Source organism: Parasteatoda tepidariorum, chromosome 2, assembly GCF_982258835.1.
Source record: "Parasteatoda tepidariorum strain Cologne lab strain chromosome 2, Ptep-v5.0, whole genome shotgun sequence".
In the NCBI taxonomy this organism is placed as follows: domain Eukaryota; kingdom Metazoa; phylum Arthropoda; class Arachnida; order Araneae; family Theridiidae; genus Parasteatoda; species Parasteatoda tepidariorum.
In genome coordinates, this window is record NC_141756.1 from 35,711,407 (window position 1) to 35,736,631 (window position 25,225).

General features: G+C 26.9%; 1 protein-coding gene across 6 annotated transcripts in view; it reads left to right on the plus strand.

The window, feature by feature from the left end:
* Nucleotides 1-251: 251 nt before the first annotated feature.
* The window catches only part of LOC107454956 (uncharacterized), a 36,850-nt gene continuing 11,876 nt past the window's right edge, over nucleotides 252-25,225 (plus strand). The window contains exons 1-12 of one of the 6 annotated variants that reach the window (XM_016072321.5): nucleotides 252-383; nucleotides 4,151-4,247; nucleotides 4,545-4,700; nucleotides 7,239-7,360; nucleotides 9,399-9,548; nucleotides 11,849-11,917; nucleotides 15,847-15,938; nucleotides 16,098-16,263; nucleotides 19,352-21,061; nucleotides 21,196-21,952; nucleotides 23,224-23,420; nucleotides 24,379-24,598. In XM_016072321.5, the coding sequence (XP_015927807.2) occupies nucleotides 4,175-4,247; nucleotides 4,545-4,700; nucleotides 7,239-7,360; nucleotides 9,399-9,548; nucleotides 11,849-11,917; nucleotides 15,847-15,938; nucleotides 16,098-16,263; nucleotides 19,352-21,061; nucleotides 21,196-21,952; nucleotides 23,224-23,420; nucleotides 24,379-24,598 (3,712 nt within the window). In that variant the 5' untranslated portion in view covers nucleotides 252-383; nucleotides 4,151-4,174. The other 5 variants (XM_043040959.3, XM_016072324.5, XM_043040957.3 and 2 more) reach the window with 5 other exon arrangements.

The window sequence follows — 25,225 nt, forward strand, 5'->3', positions numbered from 1 at the left end:
ACACTAAACAAGATAATCTTTAATTTAATTATACACAACTTTGTCTGCTTGACACTATCCAAAACTATTACAATTTGGAACAAATGTCACTTCTTTATAATATTTAACTAATTTAAATAGTTATTTCACATAACAATTTCATTAACAATAAGATTAAATTACACTACATCATAAATTTAACTACATAACAACAATGAAGTACGATTTCATATCTTGAATGATTTTGAGTGATACAACGTCTCTGATTGGTTGCCTCTCATGACATCATAGTGCTTCTCGCCCTCTCGTGACGGTTAAAATTTCTGAACTCTAGAATTTCCAAGGTAAAGATTTTCCGCCCGTAAAAGTTTGGATTATTTTCCAATGATACTTCCGATTTTCAAGTAAGTATTATTGATGAATATTAAATTTAAGCATTGTTATGAATTTTTGCAAACATAAAGTTGTGATAATTTGCAAATGTATATTATTTAATTGTTATGAGTACACATACTTCTAAACATGTCTGCTGCTGTTTTAGCCAACATGGTCTTCTTCTTGGAGGGCGCCACCAAATTTAAAAATAATTTTTTGTAACAGATGGCAATTATAAATCAAATTTTTTTTTCGTTTTCAAGATTTTAGAAAAAAAGAAATTTAAAAATTCCCAAAATTTAGTACATATTAACAATAATACTGACACTAATATTATCTATTTATATTGAATTAACAGCGTAAGCTGATTTTAAGCCTAATATGGCGAAATTATTTACGTTTTAGAAAAATAATTTTAATCCGGAAAACAAACTGATCGGATATGATTTCGATTAGGCATGACCTTAATATTTGTTTTGTTTTCTAATGTTTCAAAAAGAAGCATTATTATGGATACTATTACCAAAAACAAATCTTTTGTTTTGTTTATTTTGTTCTACAGAAAAATTATATATTTATCAATATCCGGTTTATTTAAACAAAACCATTCGAGCTCCCGCTCTTTTTAACGATTAAAAAAATGAATTTAAAATTCTGTTGAATTCATCGTTTTATCTCCATTAACTTTTGTTGACAAAAGTTGCTAGAAAACAGCTTAAACTGACACTTCTACGGATTAGTAATTCCAAATGCTGGCGCGTTTTGTAAAAATGAATATTTAATGAACTAATTCTATTCAGAAATTACTTTGTTCATGTCAACTAATGTTTTTGACTGTCACTAACTTACAGAAAGTAAAATAGGGAGGATATCTTGACTGTAACATAATTATTTAATCAAATTAAAATATTTTTTGTTCTAAATTTCGTTTAATCGAGATTTTTTACTTAATATTTCCCTTTCACTTAGCATGGGAATTAATTAACGGAATATTTGTAGATAAATTTTAAAAGTTATTGAGTTATTGTATATTTTAATGGTGATATTTTTATTTTCTTAGTGTTAGAAAGAATAATTGTATTTTATAAATTTTTTTAAAAATGTTTATTAAAAAGAATTTTTAAGAAGAAACTACAAAACTATCTTCGAGTAATACAGATTTTAGAATTTAAAAACCGAAGTTTTTTTTGTTCATTATTATTTTGAAATTAAATTAAAAAAAAATTAATTTTTATGAAATTGTGTATGAAGGTTTTAAGTCTCATTTTAACCTCACAATTTGAAATTATTTAATTGCTAATTAACATCAAATAGCTAAAAGTTTGAATTGAAGATTTATGATGACTTCTTCATATCCATTTAAATTGCAAAGGTGAGAATGTAACTTATATTGCTGGCTCAAATTCGCATGTTAAGCTGTTTTATAGATGAAGTTTTAAGTGTTATTAAGACAAGAGGTTTGTTTGTTAAAGATTGCCAATTTCTCTTTGCCTATATCCTAATATATAAATTTCATAAAAAGAATTTTATGCAATTTGTGTTGAGTTTTACTAGTATTATCCATCTTATGGGAGAGAGAGTAAAATACTTTAAAATATTTATAGTTTGAGTTTAGATTAAAATGGACTAACCCTATTAAGCCTTTAGATAAAATAGATGAATGTGTGCACGCCACGTGTGTTTACATTGGCAAAGGTTTTTCAATTTTGCAGACAATTTTTTAATATTTATTGTTAGATAGAAAAAAGTATCCACAAAAAATAGTTTGCCTGTAAAAAAATAAAATAGTTAGACGACAACATAATCAAGAGAGAAGAAAGTTGTTAAATTGTATGAGTGCTACTGTCAAAGAGAAAAGATAAGTAATTTAGTCTAAAAATTAGTGATCACATTCTCACATTGTAAGAGGACAAGCAAACAACTAGACACATCTATCGCTTAACAACAAAGGTAAACAATTACGGTAACAGCTGGAAATCTTTGAATGTAATTCGTTTGTTAATAAAAGTGAAACAGTGGCCCATGTTTAATAGGAAAAGTTAAAATATGTATTTCATGATGAAGAATTATGAGAGAAAAATCATTAATATAATACCTAATTCTTAATAAGATAATAATGACTTAATATGAATGCAATTCTTTAATTTCATTTTTATTTGTAACTGTTTATATTAATCTTCCTCTAATATTCTTAATGTTATTGTGCATATATATATTTATATGTTTTTTTTTTTTGTCGGGAATAAATATTTTAAATAATTAAATGTTTTATGTAATGTAATAAAATCATTCTGTACTCGAAAACTTTTGAGAGCTTGCAGATACTTCTTGATTGTGTGCACAGAATTTTTTTTTTTTTTAATCTTACTATATTATTACCTAAATCCTATTACATTAAGGTATTTTGCTTGTTGATGTATAGATAATGTATTTAAAAGAAATAAGTTTAACTATAAAAATGATGGTTTAAGATTTTATTATTTTTTAAAAATGCTACTTTATTTTGGAAACAAATTTAATTTCACTAATATAGTATTTTTTTAGAATAGTATATTCCACATTTAATTAGTAATTATATGATAGCTTTTTATGGAGTGTTTAATCGTAATTGGCATAGATATTCTTCAAATTTTAGTGACAGGTTTTGTTGTTAAACAAATATTTGTTTTATTAGATCTGTTTAGTGCCTGGTACAACCTTTTTTAATCAGTGGATCCATTTTTATATATCACACAAAGTATTGTCAAATCACGCTAACTTGAACCCCAATTTTATGAATTTTCAATAACTGGATTGGATAAATTTTTCTCTCATATTCTTATCAACTTAATGCTAAAAAAATTTTTTTTCTTCTTCCCCAATAACTTGAATTTTTTACTACAAAAAAATTTTAATTAGTAAAAATAAAGTAATTTATCATATATGTTTTGAAAGAGAATACTTTATCTTCCAAACAACTGCTACACAAAGTGAAAGGAACAACATATGAATTCATCCCTGTGTCTCTCACTTTCGAGGTATCTATCAAGGTATTCCCCTTAGCAAAACCCCCCTTGGATACCTGGAAAAATTCATCCGGTCCTGTACCCTGAACCGGGACTAAAATATAACAAAGTGTAGCAGTACCAGGTATTAATTTACAATCCACCAGCCTTTAAACATATGCTCTCTTTATTGGAAATTTTAAACTTAACTGCAGGTGGTTCCAATTATAATACAAGCTTTTATTTCTTTTAAAATTTGTTTCTGGGTTGTCAAACAGCAATGGAATAAAAAATCGCTACCGGGGCTTGAGATTAAAACCGTGTCCGGGTAATAAAATTCTTTTGCAGTGTAGAAATCTGGCAGAGTACTGGATAATTGCCGTATACCCCGCAGATCTCTAATTAAAAACAAGAAAAAGGTAAAACTAATTAATTTTTTTGCCCCTGGTAGAGCTCTAATTAAAAACAAGAAAAAGGTAAAACTTATTAATTTTTTTGCTGATATTTAGCAGATTTGAGAAATTTTTATTTGTAAAATTTAAAGGTTGTAAAATGAAGTTTATCTTGCCTTATAATAATAAATGCCCATTGAAAAAATAAAAAAAATTGGTAAAAGAGTACTTTAATAAAAAACCATTTGTTTACAGTTATCATCTTTTTATATGAAATATTGGTACTTGTCAGAGTCTTGTTATAAATTCAAGTATTACAATTGATTTTCTGATCCTATCTGTATTTTTTTTCTGCATTGGGATTCTTTCTTTTAAATTTGAAATGAAATTAATGATTGCTTTTATATTCTACATTTTTAGGTGCGCCAGTTAGTTAATATTACAATGGCAAACGAAAATGAGTTTGAAGAACCAGCCTCTGCTGCTGATGAAAAAGAAGTTAAGCCAAATTTGAATGGTATGTTGGTCATTTTGATAGGTTTTAGATTTTGTTAATGAAATTTCTGATTATTTATATTTCTTTTTTGTTATGTGATTGATTTAAAGTGATGTTAATATTTTCATATGTATATATGTATTTTTGTACAGTAATTATCTGTAAAATTTTCTGTCACTAAATAAATTAAATAATATCTCTAATTTAAGCATACACATATCCGGCTTAATTATTTATGTTCTTTTAGTTTTGTGTTGCTGAGTAATGTAATACAATATATATTAATTATTTGAGTGTTGTTCTTTTTATTATTTTTAGATATTCTGAGATGTGGTGCTTGTGAAAAGATATTTTTTAATTTGGATGATTTTGTTGCCCACAAAAGTGAAGAATGTGTGCCTGCTACAAAAAAGCAGACTTCTGAGGATGATGACGACGATGAAAGTGAAATTGAAGTTATTCGTCATTCTCCTAGTAAATGATTTTTTTATATTGTTACTTTTTTTTTGGTTTTGGAAGAAATTTCTTAAATTTTTAGATTTACATCTGTTTTGCATGACATGGTAATTTAGTTATTGAAGTATTGATTGTTAAATTTTATTAATTTAATTCTGGTATTGTTTTTTTTCTTCTTTTAACTGTATTGCAACTTGAATTGCTGCCTGCAATATTAGTATTTGCTGCCTGCTTAAATAATATTTCCCATTTAAGGGACATCTAACTGTCTGTTAGATGTCCCTTAAGATTAGATAGATTAGAGACAGCACTGCTCGAAAATGCATTTTCTAAATTTTTTTTGTTGATTTTTTTTGATAACTTGATTTTTTTAAAATAAAATTTTAGTGATTTTTTTAATTTATTATTTTGAAAAGATAGATGTCATTAGTTTGAGGCTTGAAAAAAAATCCTTGATTTCCCATGGAACTAATTACTAATAAACAAACACAAAAACTTAAAAGGTTACTATTTTTCCAGATGATATACCAAAATATAAAATTTTTATTTTTTAGTAATTAATTCGACTTGAAACAATCGAATAGAAAATGAATAAATGAAATAAACATTTTAAAATTGAAAAAAAAAGAATAAACTGGTTTTTTTTATCACTAATCTTTATTTCTCTTGGTTGTACTATTATTTATTTTCTGTACAGTAGTTTTGTAACTTGCATTTAATTTCGATTCACTCTTTAAAACTAAGTGAGTTAGGTATATATTAAGTAACTGTTTTTAAAAAAGTACTTTTAAGCTGCATACTTTGGTGTTAATTTTAAGCTTAAAACCTAACATTAATTTTAAACTGCTGAGCTTTCAAGTTATTGGCCTGAAAGACTTGCTTATTTTTCAAATACCTAACTATTCTTGCTATAATTATTCTTTTATTTTCATCTGAGTTCTGGCTATTCATTAAGTAATACCAAGAAATTACTTCAGACAAATTATGAGTTTGTTTTATTATTTGTATTTGTTTTAGTTTTAGATTTCAAAAATTTATAATATAATGTTTTTGGTTTAAAGAACAATAATTTAAAGTCAAACTTAAAAAATAGGATTTTCACAAAAATTACAGCATAAAAATAAAAAAACTAACAAAATCCTAAAAACAATCAAAATGGACCCTGCAACAAATTTTAAATAGCATTTATATAAATGTTTTTGCATTTAAAAGTTTATGTATTCTTATATTGTAGTTTTTCTTAAAATTATCCATTTCATAGAAGTGTTGCTTTAGTTTTTAAGACTTGGCTAACAATAGTAGGTAAATAAAATTCTAGTAAGAAATGTTTGAATTGATCTTTTTATTTATTTCATTTTAAAATGTTTGTATTGTTTATACTTTTCTTTTTTAAATTTATTAATTTGCTACTATAAATCTTAATATTGTTTATCATTTTCAGGGTTGGGTTTTTGACATGACAGTGGTAAAAACCGTGTTTTTACCGGTAAAAACTGTGAAAAACCTACTGTATTCTTTAATTTTTGGCATATAGCGGACAATATATTATTTTCACTTAATTGCCTTTATAAATGAATGTTGTAAACAATTGCTATTGATTTTGCAACTATATACATGCATTCTTATAGAAGGATATACATTCATACAGAAATATTGTAATATACTTATTGAAAATAGTGATACTTAACTTTTATCATTATAGCTTGATTTGCAAAGGATTAAAAATTTTGCACTTCTTAATTGTTAGAAGTAAACAAACAAAAAAACTTGGTACTATTAATAAATTCAAGAACTAAAAAGAAGAATTTAAAATTTGGCATTTCTTAAATATTAGAAATAAGCTAAACAAAACTTTCAAAACTTGTAACTATTAACAAACTCTAAGTCAGGAATGACTTGACATTCTTCAGTAATGTAAAATGCCAAACAAAATGATGCATGGAAATGTTGAAAATTTTGTTTAGTATCCTAATATTTTACTTCAAATAGTATGATTTTATATAATCATGTTGGGAAAATGCAAAAATCTGTTCTTAAATATCTTTTAGCAACTTTTTTTCTAATTTTATTGCCCCAAAATTAATTAATTTTAAATCATAAGCAGTTAAACTCAAATTTAAATACAGTTTTCTCAAAACTATGGGTTTTTGACATTTTTGACAGAGGGTTTTTTGACATGACGGTAAAAACCATGGTATAAACCGGTAAAAACTGTCATGTGTCAAAAACTTGCCAACCCTGATCATTTTATGAAGTTTTTCAAATATTATGTTCACTTTTACTTCCACTTCTTGCCATGTTTTGTTATATATCAATCTGAGGTATCCCTCATTTAATTAATTGTTTGATTTTGTAGTATTTTGTATGAATATTCATTTATATTATAATCACTTTTCATACTACTAAGCATATCCAAAAAAAATTATTTTTCAATGAAATTTTTTAAAACTTATACTTTTTAGCAGTTATTAATTATTAAGCCTTAATAACTACAAAGCATTAAATTTGTCATAGTTCTAATATTTGTTTTAAAATAAGATTTTTGTTATTTTGTAGGTAAAGGGAAGAAACATGGGAAACATTCTAAAAAATATGATGAGCTCCAAGAATATGAAAAGTACCTCAGTCACAAGCATAAAAAAAAGTCAAAGTATCGAGATTATTACTTATCTTCTAAGGTAATAACTTTTATCTATCATATTCAAGATTTACTTTGAAGTTTGGGGTCCATTTATCTACTTTTCTTATAATATTTTATTCTACAAAAAGACTGCTCAACATTTTTCAGTTTCAGCTCCTTCTCAAAATTCTTTTAGAGTTTGAATCCTTTTTAAAATCTTACTTTCAAAAATGGAGTTGATGACATAAATTCATAAATTTAAAACTACTACAATTTTTTAAAGGCATAGTCTTCAAGTTTTTTTCTTTCTTCACAAAAGCAAGTCCTTATTTTCATATCTTTACGAAAATGGATTATTGACAGAAAAAAAATTCGATTCTTTGCTAATTTTAGATCTAGTAAATTTATAGAATTTTCACAAGTTTGCAAAAACAGGACTTAACCACAAAAAGTACACTTGTTTCTGAGATTTTAAGAAAACTGGAAATCATCACAAAGTCTCAAAATTTTAAGTAGATTTTTTCACAAAAGATTGTTAAAAAAAAAGATCAGAAATGATTTCTGGTATTTTAACTTTCATAATATAATATAAAAAATATTTCTGAGAAAGGAGATAAAGTATTGTGGTTTTATGCTACTTTTTCTTTTTTGTTTTACATGAATCTATTGATTTTTGCTAGTGTTTCAAGCAAATAATATTCAAGCAAAAAATATAGTTATTGATTCTTTATCAGATTGCTTTATTTTTCTGTTTTATCAGAATTTTTCCGAGGAATAAAAAAAGTTTGGGTGCTTCTTCTCAGAAAAGGGCACTTGAAGTTTTGAAAGGACACTCACTTAACTATTTAAAAATTTATTGAATTGTGTGATATCATGTAATAACTGGATTTGATCCTTAACACTTTTTAAGTTACCATTTTATGTGTTTATTTAAAAAAGTAATTTTCGCTCATTATCTAAATGGAAGAAAAAATTTTAGTTAATAAATAATAGTTAAAGGTATGCTAAGAGACAATTTCTGTGCATACATTTTTTCAAAAAAACAAACAAAAACAATTTAGCTAAAAAATTAATTATTTTTTTGATTAACTGCTTAGAAGATATTTTTCTATAATTTATACGGAAAATTATTTAAGAATGAACATTTAAAGGTGCATTGTTTCTTTAAAAAAGAAGGTATTTATTTAAAAAATAATTTTAAAGTTTCAAATCAATAAAAAAATTTATGAATATACCCCTTGAGAAAATGGTAATCGGAATTAAGCCTATAAACGTAGATAATTTTTGTGTGTAATTATTTTAACAATGAATTTTTAAAAAAAAATGGAATATCAATAAGAGGGCAGTGTTTTTAAGGAATGGCTGCTTGTTTTTACAAAAAGGAAAAGGAGGGCACAGTCATCAAAGGCTTGCAGGACAAGCCGCTAATCTAAACACATTTAGGGCGAACACTGATTTCATCAGAGAAAGAATTTTTGATTAAAATATCAAGTTATAAATACTTTTTAAATTGGCCATAAATCTTCGTATTCAGTAAGAAATAATTTACTTAATAAAGAAGTTTCTTTATTTTTGAGTATTTCTAGGTTCAAAGTTGTCCTGATTTTCCTGAAACTCAATATTTTGTCCTAACTTGTTCTATATTCCTGATTTTTGTGAGTGTTAAGATCCTGTAATCTATAATTTGATAAATCAAAAGATTTGGATAATTGATCTAAAATCTTGTTATTTTTATTTATAAAGCTGATAAAAATATTCAAATTCGATTCTTTAAATTTAGGGACTGATGTTTAAGTTGCTCTCTTTGTACCCCAGAGACATTTGTCATTTACATTTAGATATTTGTCGTGCTCTCTCGATAGAAAAGGTTTTGCATTTATAACTTCAAGGGTTAACATCAGCTTTGGTTGTCATATTTTTCATTGTTTTTCTTTATTCTTTTTTTGATTTCAATTTCCTTTTGAAATTTCTGCTGCATTGCACTTTTTTCCACTGGAAGTGTAGTTTCTAATTACTTTAATTGTTTTGATTTCTTTTCTTACTATTTTATCTAACTGTCACATCTTTCAGTGATATTAAGCAAATCATTATTTTAGGAAAAAAAGTATAGATATAAGGACAAGAGCTACTATGGAGGTATCAAAATTAAAAATGAACCTATGGATACTTATGAAGATGCTACATTTTGTGGAATTTGTGAAAACTGCATCAGAACAGAAGATTGTGAGGAGTGTGAAGTTTGTTTGGTATGTCTAAGATTTTTTTATAAGTCAAATGCCAATTTCGATTCATTATCTTACCTTACGTTTTCAATTTTTCTAATTAGAATCTTTTATACTTTTTTATATATGTTATAAACATTTCTATTATAGCTTTTTTCCAAGTTGCATTTTCTGTAAATTTAATGTTCCTTAATGATAGTTCATAATTTTTTTATTTTAAAATAATCTGTTAATGTAATTATAAACAATCTTACGATTATTTTATTCTCCCGTTGCTGATTCATAAATTTTTTCCCGTTTTCTCAGTAGTATTTTTTAATTGTTTCAAAAATGTATAATTTTCTATCTTATGAATCTAAATTGCTTATCTTATGAATATAAATTGCTTTTTTTTGTTTGTAATAATATTTTAAATTTTCTTGTAATAATTATTTTAATTTGTATATTTGATATTTTACAATATCAACTTCATAATGCCCTAGTGTCAGACCTAAAGAATGAGGAAAAATTTCCCCCCCATATGTGAATTACTTTATAAAATTCAGAATGTCATCTATTATAACAGTCCAGCAATTTCATTAGTATAAGGCGTAACAAATTAATAAAATTGCTTAGAAAAAATTAAATTTACTAAATTAAAATTTAAAATTAAGTTAAATTTAAAATAAAATTAAAATAAAATTTGGATTGATAAAAAATTAGTTAATCAATATAAAAGTAATCAATTTATTAAATAAATAATTCAAGAATTTCAAATGAAATAAATGAAACAGCTGGTGTTGGTTATGAATCACTCAAAAGTAAAAAATATTACTTGTTTGCAAATCCTCTTAATTCTGTGAAAGTCTGAAATTGACTTTTAAAATCTAACTAATATGAATTTTATCTTGCTTACTAAAATATGTCATTTTGCCATAATAAAATTTCATTTATTATTTAGTGCTTATTAAAAAGGAATCACCAAGTATGGATTTTAAATGAATGATAAACAGTAAATCTGCAATCAAAAAGTAATTGTTCCGTTTAAAAACATCTTTAATGTACAATTAGCTTTAATTTGAAAAAAACAAAAACAATTATATACTTTATCAATTTAAATATCAATTTAATCTTGGTTGGCATCTTCTGCTTCGTTTTTTTTTAAAAAAAAAATTTCTAATTATTTGTTTTTTGTGCATAAAGTAAATAACTTTTATTAGGTAAACAGAATTTGAAGTTTTGAAAATACGTAATACAGAAGTATATTTAGTTTGCATTTTGCGTATTCAATAATCATCATAAATAAAAACCAAAATGTGTGGGAGAAATATTTGAAAGTACGTAATGAAAAAAAAAAAAGCAATGATGTCAAACATGAATAGTTATTAGATTTAAAAGTAATATTTAATAATTATTAATTTTCAATAGAATTTAATATATAAGATTTAAATACTGTATTCTAATTTATGTATGAGAATAATAATAAAATTTGAGTTCAGTTATACCAATAAGATGTAGAACTTGGCTTTGAATTTGGAAATTTATTTTCTAGTTTTATTCATGTTGACTCAGTAACACTAATTATGAGTTTCAGGGTCTGTCCAGGTCGAATTTACTACCATTTAGCGGTATCTTCACAAATTTATTTTTAGGAAAAACGGTAGTTTCACAAATTCAACTTTAGAAAAAACGATAGTTTCACAAAATACTTTTTCCTTAAAATAAAGGATAAATCAATATTTTTGTGTTGATTTTGTAATATAATTTTTAATTTTTCACAAATTACGTCTTAATTTTCACATAATAGGTACCTCTCAGAAAAACCTTGACAGACCCCTGCACTTATAATTATGGTAGAAATTATGAATGTTTTTGAACAGTTAAAGTTTTTCATTATTCTCAATATTTGTGCAAGATAATCTGTCTCTAAGTGTACTTAATAACTATATCATTTCTCAATTCTAGACCATTCAAATAATATTGCCTTTCTCTTAACAGCTAGTAGTTTAACAGAAAATGCATGCATTAAATTAAAAATTATTATTTTTTAAAATTTTTTTAGACTTTTGCATTTAAAATGTTACTTTATTCTCTTAGAAATATTAACTTTTAAATTTTCGTCGCTTGGTTGATCTTACCATAAAATTGCCCAGTTATTGCTTCTTAAAAATTTTGAATAGTTTACTTTTAGTAAAATAACATTTATTTTTTCCTGTTTGTTGATTTTAAGGTTCGAAACTAATTCAAATTTCTTTTTACCATAATTTACTAGAATAATCTCATTCATATGCTTGTTAATTCTATTATCTTATGTCAATACTAATTATATCTTTGTGTCTGTTTAGAAAAAGAAGTCTGGTTCTTGGAAACATGCAAAAAAACGGTGTCTTTTACGACAATGCATTGAAGAAATTGTAAGTTCTAGTTTTAATTTAGTGTATTTGCTTATTTCCATGAAAAACATTTATATTGCTGCTCTAATATGTGATAATAGAAACAGAGTTGAGACATTTTTTTTAGGTCCGTCTTTCAATTATTTTAAAGTTAATAAGAAAACATGCACTTTAAACTGGAAGTATAGGAATTTGTATGAATGCATTTATTTTGCTAGAAACCTAAGTGGTCACCTGCTAACAAAACAGTGATGACATGCAATTCTCAAAAGATTTTAAAGCATAATTGAAAAACTTGAAATTAAGAACATTTTTGGTATTTGTTGTCCTGAAGTTAAGTGATTGTCTTTTCAGGAGTCACACGGAGCTTTGTGAAATGTTTCAATCTGTTACTAGCCATAAAGGATATTTTATATAGAGTAAAAAGTGATTTATTGTCATCTGTATAGTTTTTTGTAACCATGCATTTGCACTATCATTTATTTTTCTCGTCACCAGTATTATTTTAGTAAATTATTCAGTTCTAAATTTTGAATAATTCCAATCAGTTTTGTTATTTCCATAGCTGCCAACCCTTCAGCATTTTTACTTATTTTAGCCATTTTTTCCGCTTTTACGCGCAGAAGATAAGATCTTCCGCTTTTTACCCGTCAGCTCGATAAGTAGTATTTTCTTTAAGTCAGACGTCGATGCTCCTCTAGTAATGGCCTTAGGAAGCCGTTTGCGGTGATCCTCCCTTTCCTTCCATTTATGTTACATTGTTCAATGTGACGTAATAGATTTCTCCTCTCTTCTACCAATGAGAGAGAAAATTCAGCTTACTTTGCGAGAGCGTTTCCCGTTATCACTTGACTTCCTGTTTGCCAGCGCGAAAGCAAACTTAAAAAGAAAATGGCTTGTGTCAAAGCAAAACAGCAATTGGTTTATGGCGATATTTATTTGCTCATTAGATTAATCGTGTTAATTTATTATGTCTGAACGAAAACAATACAAACTAACCTTAAAGGTGTCTTATTCTCTTGAATGACTATTTATTTCTAGATCAAATTTTGGAGTACATGATGTACGTTGCAACGTATGGAAAAATGACTTTAGCACCATGCGTGGTGGTAAAACTGATATAGTCAGAAGAACAAATTTTTTTTAATGTAGCAGGGTTGCCACAGACTACTAAAATGCGACTATTTGCTACTATTTTCAGCCTTAGGCGACTATGGCTACTTTTTTTGCCTGAAAAGGCTAAAAAAAGCAACTATTTTCTGGAATAGGCAACTATTAGGAGACTTTTTTACTCCTAGCAAAGTTCTTTCGCAAAAATGAACTTTACTTTTCAATCCCCTCACTAACATGTACTTATTGTCGCCTACCATGCGCGTAGTACAGTTAAAACAAATAATTTTTAAAAAAATTAAATATAAGAATTTAGTAATGTTTTGATGCTTTTTAATAATTTAACATTAGTTCTTAAAGTATTTTGTTTTAAATTTTTATTAAAATTCTTTCAATACTTGTTTGTTTTATAATTTTTTAGATAGTCAGTATCATTTTTAAACAAATAAATCTTTAGTCGATTTTATTTTCAAAAAAGAAAATAATAAAGAAAAAATATTTTTGCATTTCTTAAGTGCAGAATTTGACCATTAGTCAATACTACTTTTTATTATTTTAAATAAAAGAGGGTCTAATGATGTTTCAAAAGCATGATTTTTTTTTCAACAAATAATTTTTAAAAAAAATATTTTTTTTCTAAAGTGAACATTTCTTTGGTTTGTTTTCTACTTTCGTTTTTTTTTCTTTTAATTTTTAATGCATGTATGTAAAATATTTTGTTATAGTGTTATTTTTAAACCAATAAATCATAAATTATTTTTAATTTAAGAATAATGAAGTAAAACTTGGGTTTGCTTTTACTTTGACTTCTTTATTATTTTAATTGAAAATATTAAGCAATGATATTGATGTCATAGTGGAATATGTTTAGAATTAGTATTTTCTTTTGTAATAGATTAATTTCTTTTTATTTATTTTTGATTGATTTAAAGATTTGCCAAAGGTAATTTTTGAACATATGCTAAATTCGCTATATCGCGATGTATAACGATTTAAAATTTCTGACATCACCCAGTCCTAATCATAATATACAACAAATAAGCTATAATTTAAGTTATTTGGCTACTATTTTTGATAAATTTTTGACTCTGTTCAGGCAACTATTTTCGTAGTTTTAGGCAACTATTTTCCTTCTTGAGGCTACTAAAATCAACTATTTTTGTTCCTTTTTTGCTGTGGCAACCCTGTGTAGATCTTTTTCCATAATTTCTATGAAGTTTATATATAGTGCATACTATTATATTGTAATTAAACAAATTTTAATATAGGTCTTAAAATATTACATATTTCCCTTTAATCAAGAATTAATAAATGAATATTGTACCATCAAGTAGCTGGTCAAAAGTTTTCTTTAAAATATTTTTCCTTTTCTTGTTTTTTTAAAAAAGGAGAGTATATTGCTTTTTTATGCTCATATTATAGTGGATTTATAAATAAATAATTAAAATCAGCTTTTTTTAAAAATAGATTTATTAGTAATTAGTATGCAGTTGCGAATCTTCTGCATTTTTAGGCATTTCTTCTGCATTTTTATAACTAGAGGTTGGCAGCTATGTATTTCTACTTTTCATTAATAAGCCTTTGATGAATGCCCACTTTTACTTCCACTTTTGCGCAAGTTCTCCCACCAACAAGATTCATATTTATTGGAATTCAGCATCACATTTCTTATTTCTGCGATTTAAAAGTTGCACTTTGGGATTGACATTTACATGATTTATTTTTAAGAGTTGAGAATACTAATTTATGAAGAAATTGTAAAAAAGAATGCTTTGTATCTAGACTACTTATAACATATTTGTAACATTTATTTTCAATGTTCATGCGAATAATTAACAAGCCGTAATTTAATTTTTTTAAAAATCATTTTCCTGAGGCTATTTTTATTATTGCTTTTTATTGTTATTTTTTTTACTCAAGGATCTTCCAAATCTGTGTCAAGAATTGAAATTTCTTTTATTATGATTAATATTGAAGTGTAGGTATTTTAGTTCTTTAAAATAATTTAATTCATGAAATGAGAATTTCATGAAATTCTCATTTATGAAAATTATATTCTTTTAATAGCAGAATTGGCCACAATGAACATTAAATAGGCCTCTTATAAAAATATGAATACATATTTTTGTCTTGCAAAAATTTTGGGTATTTTTTTTTTTATTTACATGTCTCACTATCACTAAAATAATTGAGTACATATGTTTGTAATAAGTTATTGGTATTTTTGACCTTTTTTTTTTTGGATAATATTTTTCTTCATTTATGTAATGAAACATTTAATTTTTTTCTGTATCTCCAGGTTTTTGAAAAATTTCTCTAGATTTTTTAGTTTGGGGGGTGACAAGTCTGTATTTCTTTTAACTCTTTAATATGTCACTATTACGAGCATTTTTAAAAAGCAATTTATAATAAAGCAATTAAAAGCAATAAAATGAATTTATTAAAAAAATATTCTTTTTATTTCATGTAATAAAGTTTATAGACATGGCATAAAAAATATAATTAAATAAAATTTTAGGGAGCCTTTATGTATACATTTTTACTGTGTAATCAGAAACATTTTGATATGAATTCTTATGTTTATTTTTTAATTATCGTTGTAATTTCATGTTAATTTGAATTCTTATATATTTTTAAAAATTTATTTCATTTGATCTTTGGTACATTTTCCTCAATTTCTTAAATATGAATTAACCATATGATTTGTAATGATTTTTTTAATACACAATTTCCTATTAAATTTTAAAAAATTATTAAGAAAGAGCCTGTTAGTAACTTTATAATTTGTTTTATGTTCTGAGAAATATTTGACATTTGGAAAATGACTTTTATTATTTTAGAATGGCCAGGTTTATCAAGTGGAGAAAGTTTTAGATAAAAGAATAGTTGATGGAAGAGTTGAATATTTTTTGAAATGGAAAGGCTATCCTGAGTAAGAACTTTTTAAATTATTCAATTTTGTGGTGCTATAATAATGCATTGTTAACATATAGAGTACATTTTGTTTCTTTCTAATTAAATAAGTTTTCTGCATTTCTTTTTCTTGGTAAACTTGAAATAAATTGTGGATTTTTTTTTTTTTAAAATTTAGCTCTCAGAATGGATGGGAGCCTGAGGAAAATATCTATAGTAAAGATCTCATTTATGAATATGAAAGAAGACAAGAACTAGAGGAGAAACAACGCCTTGCAGCCGTCAAACGTTCTCTAGCAGATGCTAGTTCTTTCTCACCTGCCAAAAGAATAAAGTTGGGATCAGTAAGTTTTGATTATTAAATAATTATATTTTTATCATTGTTAAATTAAATAAATTAATAATTATATTTTTGTTATTACTAAATTAATTTTTTATGTGCAACATAATTTCTGCTTCTTTGTTATGGATCGAATTTTTTACATTTTATTTTATTATACTTAAAACCATATATAGTTGCCAGATGTGCATACACAAATCTATGAGTTAAGAAAATATATGCCATAAGCAAAGTGTCTTATATAAACATGTAATATATATTAAAATACTATAGTGAAACCCCGATTTTACGTTTTCGATCGGACTAGCGATAAAAAACGCTAGAAGTGGAATAACGTAAAATCGGGATTAAGAAAAATCTATGCATATTTTTAAAAATGGACACCTAGCAGATAAATTAATGGAAAAGATTAGTAATCTTCACTTCCTCTTTGTTTTTAGCTACAATTTCATCTACAACTCGTTCGATACTAACATTTTTTTGCAAATTTGCTTCTTGATTTACATTTGCAAGTAAAAATTGTATTAGAGTTTTTATGCTTTGAAGTTTTTATGCTTGTTACCTACCCTCCTATTGACAAATGGAAAAGAAAGAATGCAAGAATTGCTCCATATAGCTGAAAAGCAAGTTTTTCTGGTTCAAAAAACTAGAAAAAATTTTGTGTGAGAGTTGTAGAATAAAAAAAATTAATTTGATCTGTTGGTAGAAAAACGCATCAAGCGGGATTTTCATAAAAGGGGTAACGAAAAATTCGGGATTTTTTAACATTATCGGTATAGGCAATTTTCACAGATCAGCAGAAAATGACGCAAGAAGCAGGATAACGTACGAAACGGACAACGTAAAATCGAGGTTCCACTGTATTTCTTTTCGTGTATGTGTGTGTGAAGAGTTATGATATATAAGATGAATCACACTTGCAGAAAACAATGTTGTTTGATGTATACCATGATATCTGTCGAATATTTATTTCAGGGTAGGTTTAAACAAATATTCTTTTTTTTAAAAATTAGGAAACTTATTTTTGTAATTTTATTATCTTTTTCATTGAAATACTTTTAGTTTAAATATAACTGAATAAAGTAAATGTTTCCTTAAATATCTTGCTAATTTTGAGTTCAATTGCTAATGTAAGTCTGTGTTACTTTAAGTAAACATTAATATGTAATTTTTAAATCTTTATGCTGTGCTTTTACTAAAATTTCTTTTACTCTAGTTTATTTTGTCACAAATTATGTAAGGCATTGTTCTTGCTATAATCAGAATTGAAAGAGAAATATATCACCCAGGCCTAAAAAAAACTCAGAAATTTTACCCATCCTCGAGGACGGCTTGCCCAACAATGTACCCATCCTCCTTTGAAACTAACTCGTAGCTTCTAAATAAATAAAAATATAATTTTCTCTTATTAATTACAAACATTTATATAAATTGCACATTGAATTAGTAGTTACTAGCATTGCAAATACTAGGATTATATTATACAGTAATAAAAGAAACACTAGGTTACTGATAGTAACCTAGTAATTCTTTTATAAAATAATTTAAATGACAAAGGTCAAGTTATCTAAATGTCAATTTATCCGAGTGTACTGCGTTTTTTAAATGAATCAAATATGACGTTTGCCCGTTCCGCAATCAAACCAATGATTTACAGAGGTTTCTGCACAGAAATCTGAAAGGGGTTTTCCATTTAGGTAGATGTTCATAATCGCGTTTAACGCTTCTTGTTTAAGACCAATACGTAATGTGTTTTTTTGTAAGTTCATTGCTGAAAAGTCCCTTTCAACCTCTGCAGTACTCCCTGACAGAGAAAACATCAATTTCACCATGTGCAGTATGTTGCTCTATTTCCAGATTAGAGGGTCATTTTAGAAGTGAGGCGCAAGACTCTTGTAAGATAATGAAAATTTATCACGAATATTTGCGGAAAAATGGCCGTTCGCGCTGACGTCATATTCGAGAAATTTGTTGTCCGCGGGGTATTTTTGACCGCCGAAAACGGGCGGTTTTTCGAGCCTTGATATCACCATAAATTTTTGATGTTTTTTCATAATTAAATTGGTTTTAGAAAGTAAATTTTTTTATAAAGTAAGAAAGAAGGAAGAAAGAAATTTAAATTAGGTATAGTCAAAGCATATATAAGATAAAGTTATTTTTAAATTTTCTATTTAGGTCATGCTGCAAAATAAACAATGAGGTTAGTTTTTTTAAATAAAAAACATCAGATATTAAAATATCTGATAAATATTAAAATGTCTGACAACTATCAAAATATCTGACAAATATCAAAATATCTGATGTTTCGCCATCTTTTACAAAACACTGCCTTTTTATTCATATTCCATTTTGAAGAAAACTAATTCACTGTTTAAACAATAATTACACACTGGTAAAATTATCTGTGTTTATAGGTTTAATTCTGATTCACATTAAAAATAACTACATATAAATAAACTGCAAATTTTTCTCTAATTTTCATAATAGAAGAAAATTACTTTTTGAAATATACACATAAAATAGTAAAAAAGAGTAATTAAAAATTGTTGAGGATAAAATTCAGTTATTACATTATGTTACACATTTTGATAAATTTTTTATGTAGTTAGTGTCCTTTCAAAACTCAAAATGCCTTTTTCTGAGAGGAAAAGCCCTGCTATTTTTTATTCTTAGAGAGAACTCTGTAATCATTTCAGATCGGTTATCAGTTTTTTCTATATGTCTTTGAATTATTTTGTTGTGATAAATATAATATTAGTGTAAATCAAATTTGAAATATAGAGGGTGCTATTACTTTAAATATATAGGAAAAATCTCTTATTAAAAACAGGGAAATAACCAGATTTGCAGAAGCCATTTCATTTCAAAACATTGGAACATCTATTTCACAGAAATGAAGTTGCATTTATCACACTGTGAATAATGTAGAATTAAAAATTTAATTGCATTTAGCTTTCAACTTTATTTGGTATTATGCTTTTTAAATAAATCATAACATAAATATATGTATTTCATATGTACAATAAAATTTTTTTGTGCATTTTACAAAATTTATTTCAAATGTTCTTTTACTAAAACTACTTTTTTCTCAGGATTTAGTATCAGGAACAGTAGTTGCTACTGAAACACTTCTTGAAGCTTTGGGCCTTAATCAAGATTTGGATGAAAGTGAAGGAAATAAAAGTTCCTCCTCCAAAGTAAAAGTTATTAATGATGAAAATAAAATGTGGGGAGCTTTAAATCGTTCACAAGGCTCCAGGAAAGAGGGACCCTCAGCAATTTATTTACCTAAACCTGGAGAGCCAGGAAAATATATATTAGTGATGGGAGAACAAAATCAACTTAATTTACTGGATCAATCCAATTTTGAGCCCAAAATGTCAGGTTCTAAAAAGTATCAAGAAATTATCCTAAACAAAGGAAGTAATAGAGAAATCAACTTTCTTCCTGGTATAAAAGTTGAGGCAGATGATGATGATATTCAAGTTTTATCACATACGATGAAAAAACAACCCTCAAGTCTGTATGGCTACATGCAGTCTGGCACAAATAGAAAAAGGCCTGGGCGACCTAAAAAGTCAAAAACAGTTGATCCACCTAGCTTTCTTCATGATGATACCACCAATGATTCACAGCTAAATGCGCGAGATAGTACTTATTCTGAAGACACTTCAGGAAAGAGACGAAGAAGTAAATTACCTTCCCGTTGGAATGATTATATTGTTGAGAATTTTGACGAAGCTATTACATCATCAGCTCCCAAACCAAAACTTGGAAAGTTTTCAGAATCTGAAGCAGATCTTTCTAATGATAGTAATTTCGAAGAAGATTTGTCAGGCACATATGATGACGACGATGATATTCTTTCTGATGGTCCGACACGTCGTGCGAAACCAGCATCTGCAAAATTACCTCGCCCTATTATGATAGGATTTGGTGGTGAAACGTCACAATCATCTGGTATTACCCCAGAGCAAATGTGGAAATTATCATCAAAGAAACGAGGTAGACCACGGAAATTTGAGCCTCAGCGTCACATTATTGTTCAAGGCATGTCTTCAAGTCCATCTTTTTCATCATCTGGTGCAAAACCAGAAGTGCGACAAAGAACTTTAACTGTTACTCCTATATTCAAGACAAATACTGTGCTTTCTAGACCTATTCAGTCTCGTCCAGAACCTGGAATGAAAACTGTTCAAACAGTTGGAGGTGAAAGAATATTAGTACCTGAGTCTGGGGATGAAAATTCTATGAGTATAGATGGAAATGTGACAACAGCCAACAACTCTTCATATGAAGATAGTATTAATTTCAGAGAATTAATACAGGATCCAAATTTTAGTCCTATTAGAAAGGGACCAAAAAAATCTTCAGTGTTTCAATTCAGTCCTGAATTCATGCAGAGAATCCCTTCAGGAAGAGGTAGAGGTGGTGCACAAATGATTAAACGACGACCTGGTCGTCCTCGTAAAGAAGATCAGCTAAGTAGATTGACTAATGGTGGTTATTTAGGTACCACTCTGAGTGAACTTATGACAAGGAAGAGCTCTATTGTTAGTAGGAAGATAAAAGAAGAGCGGGAAATTAAGAAGAATCGTGTTTTTGTTGTTATGCAGGATGGAACTATGGTGGAAGTGAGTGGAAATGATCGTCAAAAAGCTGTTCAGAAAGCTACAGCTAAAGTTGAAGCTATTCGTCGAAGTGTTGGAAGAATTAGAGAAATTGAAAAATCAAAATACATGGAAGATGATGATGAGGACTATGACGATCCTAAAAAATCTGGGGCAAGATATGCTTATGGAGTAAGTTCAGTTGAAGTTTGTAAAAGTTATTCATTAATTATTTCTGTCTTATTTATATTTCTTTTTCTTAACTAAATATATAAGTTTTCTTTCAGAACTTTTCTAATCTAAACTCTATCCTGTTTTGTATTTAGATGAAAAAACGAGGAGATACAAGACCAGCTCTTGAAGACTGCACTCTTGAAACTATTGATGATTTGAATGCAATGATTTTGCCCAATTCTGTTCAGCTTGTTGAAAGTGAACTTCCTCTTAGTGAAGCTGATAACTGTGATAAGTTATCTGGCATGTTTTTGTTTCGTCAGATATTTTCTTCTTATGATACTACTTTGCAGTGTTTATTCTGTCGAAACAAATATTCTCTCAGATTTCCTGCTGATTTGGAGAAACATTATCATGTAATTCATGAATTGGCTGTACATACCAGTAAAGCTGAGTTCAATGAAAATATTGTATTTGTATGTGTCCCAGCTGATGTTAATGAAGAAACTACTCTGAATTCTGGATGTCGGTTTTGTGAAACTACCTTAAAAACACTGGCTGAAGTTAGAGACCACTATCCAAATGCACATAACAAGACAGTACGGTTGGTTCCAGAGGCTGATGTTACTGAAATTGGTAACTTTTTCTATTGTGGTCTTTGTGGTCATTCATCTGCTGATTTTACCTCTCATCATCAACACATGAAAACAATGCATCGCATGCAAACTTATGTTTGTCGTTATTGTAACTATTGTACTTCTAGGCCTAGTCGTTTAAGGACTCATGTTAAACAGAGACATTTACAAGATCAACCTGGTCCACATTTGCAGTGTTCAGTGTGTTCTGTCTATGTTCATGGAAAGGATAGACTAACAAAACACATCATGCTCTCACATGCTGTCCAAACAGGTTAGTAGTTTAGTTTATGGCTCAAATTTTATTATTTTGTTTGAAATTACAGAATTTTTATTTAGATACTTAACAAGAAGGTATGATACTGTTATAGAAAGAAAATATAAAATTTTATTTTTTACCACCCAATTTGTCCTTAGTTTTGATTAAAATGTAGTATAAAATAAAATGACCTTCAATCAAAAAAATATATTATCAAGTGTATTGTGCATGAAACTGAAAATGATATATTCTCAAAAATATTTATTGCAATTAGAATTAATGTTTGAATATAATTTAAAATTTTTAGTGAACTAAATATAATTCTTCACTTTTAAAAAATATTTTTTATGATCAAAAAGTTCTGGAGATATAGCGAAATACACCAAAAGAAAAAAATTAATATTAAGTAAGGGATCCAAATTTTCAACTGCTCTGCTATCTGGTTGCTAAAACCTTAATTCCTAGTTTGCGGCTATCCCCTTTATTTTGATGGTTTGAAATCATGATTTGTTGAGAGAAAGATAATTAAATAGAGAAATAACATTTTTGTGTCTGATTTCGTAATTTAAAATATAGTTTTCACTAACTAATTAGCATATTTGAGGTCACTCCCTCAAATCCTAGTGCGACGTAAATTAACAACAACAACAACCCTCAAATCCTAAGGATTGAATACTGCTACATGAAAATCCAATTCGTAGCTAAAAAATTATTCAGGGTGGTTCATTTTGTTGGTGCACTGTATAATAGTTTTATAGTTTTTGTTACAGATTTTGTTGATAAGAGGAAAATAAATGGAAATTTAAAATTCACACAGGACATTTAAAATGTAATCAAACTCTTAATATGTTATGCATTAAAGTTATGTTGTGGAAAACTTAGAAGACTTTTTCTTTTTCTATACCCTTTTAAAATTTTTTTGGGCAAAAAATATATTTAAATGTGAGAAACAATTGCTCAAGAACATTAGAATTCTTTTGGAGTTTTTTTTTTTTGTACGAGTTACTAAAATCAAATATTGTTAATTACTAGTTATTTTTTGTTTATTTTATGTTAAACTGTTGAAGCAGTCTCTTTCAGCAGACAACACCTATCACATAAATAATATTTTTAGTTTTATTTAATTTTTTACTTATAAAATTTCTTTTAGTCTCTTAGATCATTATAGCAGACGTATCTTTCCAATGATTTCACTCAAAATATTTCAGTGCCAAAATAAAATTATTAATATATTTTTAACTTTTTAATTTAATGATTGTATACTGATTATTTAATTGATTGTTTAGGCCCCAAAACCTGGTCTTGTGCAAAGTGCCTTTATCCATATGGTGATCCTCATGAACTTATGAATCATATACCAACTTGTCCCAAATTGCAACCTATGCATGAATCAAAAACACTTGATGCTTGTGGTAATTCTAATGCTGTATTCTTCAAATGCAATCATTGCTCTCTTACATTCTCTGACAAGACTGAAATTGAAGTAAGTTTTTTTGCATGTATTTCGTTATTAGAAATATTCTGGAAATTATATTTTACGGAAAATAATAGTTTATTTTAAAAGTAGTTTGCGTTAAATTTGGTAAACCCTCTTAAGTGATACTCTTAGCACTTTTAAGTTATGTTTGTTATTACTGATTGAATATCAATGTATTGTCATAAGCATTATATTCAAATATAAGTGTTATGACAAAATTATGAATGCATAGAATTATGATTTTTAAGAGGAACGTGATCATTAGCACACTTGGATTCAAGAGTTCCTTTCGTTCAAAGATTTGCTTTTATTTAAAAACAGGTTTCTGAGCCCTGATGTATCATGATCTTTTTCTTTTTTTTCCTACAAGACTTGGTTTTTTTTAAAAACAAATTTCATTACTTTGGATGCATGATATATTGTAACTTGATGTAGCAAATTTCTGCTCTTTAGCTACGGATTTTGATGTTGCATTCTTATATAAAATAAAGTAAATTATTAATAGAAGTAAATTATAAGCATCATTTTTATTTATTATTTTGTTGCAAAGTATTAAAAAAGTATTAAAACGAAGTTTTAAAAATTACAAGCTTACAAAATTGTTACAAGCTACTGAAAGTTCATTTTTATCACAGTTGGTAAATTATAAGACTAAAAATTTTTATTTAAATTTAATAAAAAGTAATGTTGATTACTAAACTAAGAACAAAATCACCTAATAACTTAAAATATATTTTTTGCTGCTAAAAGTATGTTGAAAGCTTAAAATTTTGAAAACTGAAAACACTTGCTAAAACTAAGCATAAAATAAAACAATCGTTGTAGTTTTAAAATAGTTTAAATTTTTTTCTTTTGTTTCTGTGAGAATATCCACTAAATAACCTGATACAGCTTAGTAGTTCATTTTTATTTTTGGGAAATTCATGTATTGTTTATGTATTGATCTTTGTTTGTTTTATTTTAGAAACACATGTGTGATGTTCATTCTGGACTTGAAGAAATTAGTATTCCTGCAGATGTCACTCACCAAGAACATTATGATCCTTCTAATTTAGATCGTAACACATGCTTTTTGTGTTGTATGAGATTTCCTACTGTTGAATTATGCAGAAAACATCAGCATCATGTCCATATGCGATGGGTTAGCAAAGATTTGCCTGATTATTCTAAAGTCGAATATTCTGGTAAGATGTGTTTAAGTAATACATTATTTCAAAATTTTTATTTGTAGTTTCTCACTAATCAATATTTAAAAGGCCAATAGTTTGCTATAGCTACCTAAATGTATATACAAACTTCCTAACTCCTATGCTTTTGGCATAAGTATAGTGTGTACGCAATAGTTATATAGTGTACTAAATCATTAGAAATTTTTTATATTAACTATATACAGGGCTGGTTGTGCTCCGGAAAAATGTTTAAAGAACTCATTGATCACAGAGGTTTCCGGAAATCAAATTTTCAAATGTGGCACTTAAAAACACAGTTTATTTTATTTCATTTTTTATCAGTAAATAGTTATAGACATAAACTCAAGAAAGAAAGACATATTTGAAAATTTTAATTTTTTCTCCAGGTCATCGTAGGTATGTGTAAATGGTATAGGTATGTGCAAAATTCTAAATATATTTTAAGTAAATTAAGAAATATTGAGAAAAAGGAAGAAAAAACCTTGTTTAAATTTTTTTCTAATTTTTCAATTTAAACTTCTTTTTTTTTAACTCAAGAAAGTTTCCGGAATTTTGACTTGGGTTCACAATCACCTCTGCTATATAGTAACTTTTGAATGTAATGAATTAATTTAATTTTAC